Source organism: Gavialis gangeticus, unplaced genomic scaffold, assembly GCF_001723915.1.
Source record: "Gavialis gangeticus isolate Ggan-Ray unplaced genomic scaffold, GavGan_comp1, whole genome shotgun sequence".
Taxonomy (NCBI): Eukaryota; Metazoa; Chordata; order Crocodylia; family Gavialidae; genus Gavialis; species Gavialis gangeticus.
The window spans coordinates 1,006,134-1,016,254 of record NW_017729020.1 but is presented as its reverse complement, the minus strand read 5'-3'; the positions used below and the strand labels follow the sequence as shown (position 1 = coordinate 1,016,254).

General features: G+C 44.2%; 1 protein-coding gene across 2 annotated transcripts in view; it reads right to left on the bottom strand.

Annotated features, from left to right (window-relative positions):
* RASSF2 (Ras association domain family member 2) overlaps positions 1 to 10,121 on the bottom strand; it is a 33,358-nt gene that overhangs the window by 1,026 nt on the left and 22,211 nt on the right. For both annotated transcript variants that reach the window (XM_019514344.1, XM_019514345.1), the window contains exons 7-11: positions 9,765 to 9,866; positions 9,172 to 9,223; positions 8,886 to 9,007; positions 5,419 to 5,516; positions 21 to 4,089 (exon numbers count right to left, since the gene is read on the bottom strand). In XM_019514344.1, the coding sequence (XP_019369889.1) occupies positions 4,020 to 4,089; positions 5,419 to 5,516; positions 8,886 to 9,007; positions 9,172 to 9,223; positions 9,765 to 9,866 (444 nt within the window). In that variant the 3' untranslated portion in view covers positions 21 to 4,019. The remainder of the gene's footprint in view (positions 1 to 20; positions 4,090 to 5,418; positions 5,517 to 8,885; positions 9,008 to 9,171; positions 9,224 to 9,764; positions 9,867 to 10,121) is intronic.

Genomic DNA, 10,121 nt, shown 5'->3' with positions numbered 1-10,121 from the left:
CAGGGGCAGCAAGAAACAACCTTTGAGGGCATGCTGCGCCCACTACTTCCTTTGGCTTGAAGTCCTAATGCTTGCTACCTAACTACCTCAACAGAGCCCTTGCTACAATGCCCAGGTGAAGGTCCATCTACATTAGGGAAACTTGCCTTTTAATAGGCTTGCTGCAGCAGCGCAAAATGGAGCTCATACTGGATAAGGGCAAGGCCCTATTTTCTGATATAGGAGGGAACACCTAAATCAGAGAAAATGACACTAATGCAGGCAAGCCCCATACACACTAGCTGTGCGCCTTAAGAGGTCTCTCCCCCCACTGGCTCCCCACAGACAAGAGCAAACTTAACTTCATCCATTTCATGAACAACAACAAAAAAACGACACTTGGACTCCAAAATAAGGAGACAAGAAGGAATTCACAGGTTCTCTCTTTTGTGCTTTTTGATCCCTAAAACAGGTCTGGAGTCATCTCCAGGATCCATTCTACTTGGAAACTCAGGGTGCAACTCTTCATACTGTCCTTGTGCTGGTCGAGTTTCATTGCAACATCATTCAAGAGAAGCTCATTACTACAAACTCTTTTTTGTGAGAGATATTTGGCATGTTTCGTCTACCAGAGCCTGTATCTTATTTTTGTTTTAATTCCACAGTAGAACTAGTGCAAATCAGATAGCAGGGGTCAGGGGAAAGGGTTATATGATCAGATGCAAACATTAAAGAGAGAAACACACACACCGGGAGGAAATTCGCCCACAGGAAGTTCCAACAACATTCAACTGTAACTTTTCCTTTCAGCAGAAGCCACCAAATAAGGAAAATATTTCCCAGGTTATTTAAACCTATATTAAAAGCTCCCCCTCTCCTTTCAATTATTGCAATCAATTTTTTTCTTCTTCCAATACATCACCTTTGCTGTAGGTTAGTCTGTTGTGATGTTGTGTAGGAATGGGTAGGGTTTCCTCTTCAAACCATGCATGTGAAGTTAGTGCTGGTGAACAAGGCTAGGTACCTCTATCTGAGCCAAGCGTGTGCTTAACTTGAAACAATGGAGTCACTGGCAGTCCAACCTATGCTTAAACTACCTGTTGAACCACAGCCCTGAAAGCCTTGGGTTACCTATGTAAACAGGCATGGCATGAGTAATGGCCACAGAAACATCCCCAACACTTCTGTGCCCAATGTGCCTGCACTATCTGTATGGACTACTCAATGCTGAGACTCTGTTAATTTGGCCACTGAGAAAAGGCTACCTACCACCAATTCTGGCATGAAGCGTCATGCCACTAGGACCAGTTCACTGGGAAAGTCACGCCCAACACTTGCTTCCTGACAGGACCACTGAACAGCCAACAAGACAAAGTGGCTTATAGCCTCTTCCAGCAGGAACTGGACTAGGTTTGACCGGAGTTACTTACACAAAATAAAAGCAGTCCAGAGGTGAAGGGATAAAGCCAGCCATAGTTCGTGCTGTGCAATATACAGACCGTGAGCATCTCTTGCTCCAGGAGCTCTAGAGCACATCAACTACTTGTCCACAGACTGAAGCCTGATCTATACTAAGATACAAAAGGGTGAAATCCCCACTAGACAACTCGTCACAGCAATGCAGAGCTAGTGATTCTGTCAGTCGGTTGAAAATGCAACTTTGTGTAATTTACCTTGTCTGCCAGTGGGTCTGATATAGGTGGAAAGAGGGACTGGAGGGGTAAAGGAGTCCTCTAAGCCCCACCACAACCAGGAGCCCAAAGAACAAAGAAAATAAAGATGCAGCCCCTGAAGCATCCAAGTCCCATCTCAAATGAAATGACATTGCATGGATAACTTCCCCAAGGTATTCACTGAAGACAGAGAACCTCACAGCTCAAGAGTCATCTGAAACCTGTCAACTACGTGCTGTAAACCTGCTACCTTATCCAGCAATATTTTCCACACATGCAGCAATATATCCCCCTCACATCACCGCTTGGATAACAACTCATGTTTTTCTTCCCTGGTCCAGAACTCTTCAAATGAATGAAGAGGCCTTAACATTAGATCACTTCACTGTCAGGTTTTCTATTTATTTAAGCTCTGCATTAAATCAACCTTTCAAGTCATCATCTAAAAAGCAGAACTTCTTATTTGAAGCTCGGTCTGTGCCCCAGGTAAGTATACATGGTTTAAAATAGCAAATTAATGATTGGAACAAGAGAGCAAAATCCTCATATTGCCACAGTCAGGCTTCCACTCCAAAGGAAGTGTTGAGTCAAGAAGCAAGCCTCTACCCACACCCAGATAAATGCCTTGCAAACTCCCACTGTGCTTCTACATCCACCATGCCATGCAGATTCAGAGGTAGATGCTTAGAGACAGATTTAAGACATCCGATTTCCAAGGGCTAGTTAGCTCTCCCCCCAGGGAGATCACTATGCAACTGGGCAAGTGTGAAGCTGAAAAGTATTATTCACAGGGCAGAGGGATGGGTGCGCTGTTTTCAGGAATCTAAAACTTCAGTTAATGGCATGACATGCTCCGTTTAAGACTGCAAACCCAAGGCACGCTATCATGGGTGGAATTGCTTGGTATAAGTCTGGACAAAGATGGGAGTCTTTTATCCCTGCTTGAGAAAGGCATTAAAGCAAGATGGCTCAAGAAGCAGAGCTACTCTCCTAAAACACTCAAGCCACAAAAAAGTAAAGGTTACAATTACGGGGCTTCAAGACCTTCTGCCCCACCCTTACCCCTGCAGCTCTCCCGACACATCTTGGGTCAGAATGTAGTCAGGGCTGCCAGGGTGCCGCCATCCAAGCTTATCTCCCATCAGTCTGGTCAAACTCCCACTTCCTGCTCAGACAATACCTGCCTTCTCCTAGCTTCGTGATGCACAGATGAAAAGGGCACACCAGGCTTGGGCCAGAGCAGACTGCTTGCTTTGTGTCATGGGCTAGCTCTTTGAGGACCAGTGCTCAACTTGCCACTATGGTTGAGTGTCTCTGGCTCAATGGCAACAAAACAGGGGGAAAGCCAAGACTATTTGCATGTGGACAGAAAGTCCCTAATGAGAAATAAACTAAAAACCGGTCAGGAATGGCTGAGCATGGGGGAGGTTTCCTGACACGAAAGAAGGGGAGAAATCCAAGCAGGAGGGGAGCAAAACTCGTCTTTCACCAGTGCAAGTAAAACAAAAGCTCCCTCTGGCTACATTCTGGCAGAACCTTCTGAGCAGGAAAAAGTACAAGGCAAAGGATCCCACGTAGAACAAAGCTACCCAATACATTCACCTTTGCAATCAAAATGCATTTCCTAATGCATTGCAATTCAACATAATCTGGAGTCGGAAGCAATTATTGCAGTTATTGTAGTTACCGTGACCTTGGACCAGTTTGGTGCACTGACCAGGACTGGTCATGTTTCAAGTGTGCTGGCATGGCAAATGCTGGTTTCAATGGACTTGCATTTTGTTTACTTTCTTTTTCATACAGACATGAAAATATATGCATAGTAATGTCAGAATTTAGCACAGTTAAATTTCTCAGACTGGATTAGGCAAAAGGCAAAAGAATATGACCTACTCCTCTTGAATTGACTGTTCAGCCCAGACTCTGCAGGTTAAAGCAGTTGGGCATGGCACCATAACCTTGGTAGAAATATCCCAAGGTCTTTCCCTTCAGCACACTAGTAAAGTAGCTCCCCTCTTAGCAAATACCAAGCACAGTAGTTCCAAAATCACTTCTGAAGGGTATTTCCCTCCCCACACACAAGACACATACTTGCATTCAGCAAATTACTTCTTTGGGTGGACTTGGGGAGGGGTAACTACTGGAAGATGTTCCTTCTGTGGAACAAGTCCATTGGCTCATCCACCTGGAAGTCTGCTGAGCAGATACAGGGCACACCTCAGTCTCAGCAGGGTTGTGTGGGGTCAGGTTCGATTCCCAGAAGGAAGTGCATCTTCTCTCATTACAGCATGTTCTTCATGTAAACAACTATCCCTAAAAGAGAATCTGTTGCCAAGTCAGGCCCGTGGCACAGTGCTGCAAAGAACTTTAGATCGTTGCTGGGCTCTCAGAAATCTCTTCTAGTCTTTGTTCTATCATTACTCGGAGGTGAGTGTACCTTAAAAAAACAAGGAGAAAAAATAAGCGACATCTTAGCCCAAAGAAAAACTTGAAAATATTTTTTAAAAATGCTTTCGCCCACAATTCACCCTCTAGCAGGAATCCTGAGCATGACATTTGCAAGCCACTGGACATCACTGAGCTCAGACTTCCTTAGATGCAAAGTTCCCTTTCACTAAGAATACCCTACTCCCAGGTACGCATCTTCTGTGAGCCATCAGCCTTTGAGCATCTCAACTGTTGGAGAAGGCCATGACAAGAGCTATGTGCCTTGGAGATGGCCAGAGCTCCAAACCACCCCAATGTGAGGACCAGGCTTGTACACCACAAACAGGTTTGGGCACCTCAAACCAACTTGGCTGGCATTTCCCAGTGAACAGCACTCTCCACTTCAATATTTAGGCAGCCAGATCTCTCTCAAGGCCCCATCTGTTTAGCTGATGGGTACTTGAAAGATTTAATTTGCCAAGGATTATTAACACATGCATGCCTTCACATTCAGCCTTGTTGTTCACATGGAAAAGGGAGCATTTCCCATTCTATACCTATCAGGCACTGTTTATGGGAATAAACTATACTGCTAAAAGCATACTGCCAGGAACACTGTCCCTCGCTTTGTGGAAATATCTCTGCAAGGAAAAATCTGGAATCCATTCCAGCTGCCAGATCATCATGGGTCAGCACTCTGGCTCCAAGGCTAACTCTCCAGAGCTCCTAAGTATGTGATACTGGAGATATAATGAGGGCTCAGTCCCATGGTGGAATAAGCCAAACAACAGGTGCAATGAGCCAAAAACAGGATTACAGGGAGCCAAATGGCATGTCAAAAACAGCTTAGCATCTACCCTAGGCAGCTTGGCCCTAGACATGCTAAGCCTGCAGCTAACAATGAAGTGTGTCGAAAGCCTGAAAATCAACCAGAGAAAGGGGAACACTCATATTTTGTCTGTGTCTGGTGCAGATATAAGTCCTGAAGCAGACAGAAGGCTCATGGGTATTGTAAAATAAAGATACCCAAGAACACAAGACCTTGTCAGATCAAACTTCATACTCTTGTGTCTCGTCTCTGCACTCCTCCTCCATGCGTGAACAAATTGGATATTGAGGATCAAGCTTTTCACCTGTAGGCGGTTGAAGTTAAGCTTCTTAGCCATATTCAGGCGCCTAAATGTGTGGCATGCTTTTCCAAAAAGGACTCAACCACCAGCAACTCAGTAGTTCAGTAGTGCTGCTGGGATCTCTGCAAAACTAGAGGCACCTACTCAGGCAAGTCTCAATGAAGGGCAGTAATGGAAAAACATCAGATCACTTGAAAAGGAAAACTTACTTGTGCATGAGTTTCTTCACTTCACGATCTTCTTCTTCTTTGAGCTTCTGGATGAAGCTTTTGAGAACTGGCATTTCAAATTTGATATACTGAGCAACCTGTGTTGAAAGGAAATGCAAGTCAGAAAAAAAAAAAAACAAAACAAAACAGTGGAGGGACCTGGACAAATGTATTCCTAAAGGGTTACAGTCCTGGGCTCCTAAAGGTTTTATTCCTCACATGACAGATCTAAAAAAGGTTTGTTCTAACATTCCCGCCCTGACGACCAGCATGAAGCTTACCATACAAGCCTTTAAAAAGTAGTGCTTAGCTCCAACACTAGGGCTAAACATGGAGGTGACTTCTGTCCCAGAATGATTATCCTTATATTTGCTCAAACTTCCCTAGGAGCAGGATTAGACCAATGCTAACAGTTTCTGAAAGCTCCACCCTGAGTGATTCAGGCAAAGGCCATAAACCCCATCTGTGGTCGAGCCAGGCTCAGAATGGACCTCCCAGTCCGTTAGGAAATACCATTTGCCAACCACTTCATCTGGTCAACAAAAACCCTCCAACAAGTTTGTCATGTCTCTTTGGAAGCACATCTCACTGTTTTGCAACATACTTCACTGCACTGGTATCACATGAGGCTGTCTTATGATTTGACTTTTGTTCCTTTTTATCCACTGGAACTCAGTGAAACAGCTGTTTGCACATTTGCAAGGAAGACACCAAGCACAACTCTGGGAGAACGCTGCCATTTGAAATCTATGACTTGAAGGCCTTTGCAACTCATTTCAAGAAAACAATCCTATTGCCTGGGAATTGGGAAGGGGGACAGCAAGGCAAATAAAGCCAGTTTCCTTAAGAAAGACAATTAGATGCATTTTGCACAAGTTACTGACACTGAAAGCAAAATGTAATTTTTAATATATATCCTGTTCTCTGTTACACCCTTCTAAAACCAGAACAACTTCATAAAAATAATCAGTCCATTTATTGCACCCTTAAACTAGTTAAGTAAAGCAGAAGTCCCCCCTGCCATTTTAAAGCAAAGTCTCTTTTCTGGCCGTGCCATTTACATCCTGTTGTTGCACACAACTGGAAATCACTTACTACGAAAAATCTCTCTAAAATTGTTACATTTCACTAATTTGTCTCAAATCTGGGGTGGTCTCAACTCTATATGGGTGTATTTAACTTCATGGACATGTGAACGTTTTTTTTGCCTGGAGGTCAGCTCCACCATGATTGGCGTCGTGCTGGCTTTCCAAGCATGGTGAAGATATGTGCTCACATCTTCTATCCTTCACAGACTGATATGGAGCATCAGGTGTAAACAGAGCACCTACCCTTCCTCTACCCTGAACTCTGCCGTTTCCTACCTACTTTAATAAGAGTTACTGTAAGTGCCAACAGGGACTCCGGTTGCGGTAGGATTACCATGCGTCCACCAGAGGGCAGACAAAAGCTATTTTTCACCAGCAACATTTTCCACATTATGAAGCACCAATTGTGTCAAAGAACACATTATAGACGAGTGCATATAAAGAACTCTGATCAAGTCCAGAAAATCAGATGGTCAACATGACCTGGCTGCCAATTCTATGTATTGGGACACATGGCAGAAGTCACGGCGTAAGCAGTAGGTACTGGTGATTTACTTATCCAGAGGATATCTCTATTTTTAAGCAGCTAGACAGATTTTCCTCAGGGTGAGATTTTGAAAAATGTTCTATCCTGAATTAGAACCAAAGATGAAATCTCAAAAACTTCAGGGAGCCAAGACCGTTCCAATTAGAGCAAAACTCATCTGTGTATCCATGTTTTCTTTCCTTTCCTTTAAAGTTTCAGGTAGCTCTAAGAATCAGAATCTCTCAGCTCTCAGAATCTCAAAACAAAAGGTTATTTCCACCAGAGAAGACCTTTTCCATTTTGCAAATACCATGTTTGGAAAATTATGAAGGTTGTTCCTAGTTCTTCAAAATGGGGAACTTTTGAAAGCCAAGCCTTTCCAGAGAACAGCAATGTAAGCATTTTTCAACAAAAATCCTTGCCCTCTACTTCCCTAACACCATATAAGCCTGAATACTAATCAAACATTGTGTCTGCGAGGAAATCCAAAAAAGAAACACTTCTGCACAGGCAGGTGGGTGGACTGCAGGGCTCTGCCATCATTCACTCTGCTAATCTATCTGGATTCAGCAAATCTGACTGCCTTTTGCCAAGTGCTAGGGAAGCATAAATTCACCCCGGTGCAGGAAAGGCCTGTAGACTTGTATAGGAAGTTAAGACTGGTATTTTCAGAGTACCCAAAAGTGACTTGGGTAGAATTTTCTACGGAGCTAGGTACCTAAATCCCACTGAAAGTCATATTGAAATTGTGTAATTTAGCACACCATTTGGGAAAGGAGAGGACCTAACTCCCCAAAATTCTTTGAAAATACCACCTCACACCCTGCAGGTGCTATAATTACATGTTTAGGTTCAGTACCCAATATCAAGGTGCGCTGTGTTAGCATTCAGAGTAAAAGGCCAATCAAACGAAAATGAGGCTAGACAGAAACGAATCTAATAAGTCCTATAAGGCACTTATACACATGCTCTGGGGTGCGGTGGAGCATTTTAATATTAGAACGGCTCTCAGGAGCCGCTCTAATTAAAATGCCTGCAGCATCTTGTGCATTCAGAGCCCCGCACCTCAAAATAGCAGTGGGGGTGCTTTAACTAAAGCTCATTTGACAAGCTTTAAGTAAAGCACCCCCACCACCATTTTGAAACACGAGAGTGCTGCATACATGAGTTGCTGCAGCACGCTGGAGTGTTTTGATTAGAAAGCTCCAGCAGACTCGATTAATCAGGACCCGCTGGCCCATGTGTAAAAGTAACCAGAGATTTTGCCAACAAAATGTGTTTGCTCTGTTTTTAAAGCTGATCTCTTAACACTTAGGGTACTCGTACACAAGGCCACAGGCTTAATTGAGTCTGCTGCAGCGTGGTAATTACCGTGCTCCAGCCAGCCTCTGGGTCTCGTGTATCATTGACCCCATGCTTCAAAATGGTGGTGGGGCGCTCTCTCTAAAACTTGTTTGATAAGCTTTAGATAAAACATGCCAGCCGCCATTTTGAAGCACAGGGATACTGACGCACAAGATGCTCTGGGTGCTTTAATGAGAGCAGCTGTTGGAGCCCTGAGCACTTTTAGCCACCAAAAAAACTATTTTTTGCAAAGACAGAGACACTTTGGATGGCATTTTGGCTAGACTCCCCCACGAGTGATAACTTTTTGCTTCTTTTGTCTTCCACACCTATCCCCATTCCAACTGTTTTGTTCTCTGCACAACTTTCCAGCCAACCCCAGCTTTTCTATCCCTGAGCTAAAAGTTATAAGGTCCCGTCTTTTTGCTAGTTCACCGTAGCAGGCAGACAAAGGTCTGCTTCTTCACACCGGCTTCTAAAGCTCAACAGACACATGATCTGGTACTCACATCATAGGTGACTTCTTCGACTTGGTCCTTCTCCATCAGGAAAACTTTGGAGACTTGTTCACATGGCCCCTGTAGGATGCGGGCAATCAGGGGGTAGTCTGTAGCCTTCAGCTTCTGCTTTTCTGCCAGAGCCCAATAATAAAGAGCAATCAGTATGCAGATTACACGGAGAACAGAGAAGGTGCCATTTTTAATACTGACAGCTCCCCTTAAAGATCACAGCAGGACATAAGCTAAACCCTGTTTTAGTGAGCTGCTGTAAGCAGGGGATTTCTTGCAGACTTACCTCCGCTGGTGTGGACAATATACAAAGCAAATTCTTCAGCAGAGTTTTCAATCTGAACAAAGACAACAACAGCAACAAAATAGGGATCAATATGCGGCTGGATTATAGTCAAGAAAAGCAATTTCAGAGCATCTGGAATCATTCTGAGGAGTCCTGTAGACAAGAACTCTGTCCATTTAAGAGACAGGTAAACACAGGACAGAGCGAGGCAGAGTCAATTAGCCCTTTAATTGACATGTACTATGGTAGCATCCACCACCCCCAACTAAGAATGGTTTCATTGCGTTAGGCCCAATACAAGGGGCAACAAGAGATGCAGCGATTTGCCCAAGGTCACTCAGCAAGCCAGGCAGAGCATTCAGCTCTAATGATCGTTTGGGCACCCTGACCCTTTTTATGGTTCCTTCTAGGCTTCAGGGGTAGGTGCCAGCCTCCTGCTTTAAACACTAAACACGCGCCTCTCCCAAGGAGCTGTGCTTAGCTTGGCATGCAGCAGCTCTCAAAATGGATCAGTAAGTGAAAGGAACCAAAATGAGACTGGTCAGATGAGAAAATTTAGCAGAAAAAACAACTTGGGACAGAGCTCGACTTGCCTTAAATTTGTTCAACAGCAGTTTGAGGACTTGAGGAGTTGTCATTGTGCTGTTTATCCTGACGTTGGTAATGGAGCCATAGGCTGGCGTGAACACAGAGGTCTAAATTGGGAAAGAAAATTTAGAATAGTCACATTACATTTCCCTGCCTCCCTCCAACATTTCTTCTGCCAGAGTAAAATTTGCACCTGGTTCCCTCTATAGATATTCTAGGCCCTTTGTCAGTCTCACTTTGAAGGCTTTCAGTGATGCACAGGCTTGCTACCCTCTACTCTTGCAAGATGCCCACAAGGAGGAGCACTCTGCAGAGCTGCTGTCCAGCCTGGCACTCAGGGCTGACACTTGAATCGTGACTAC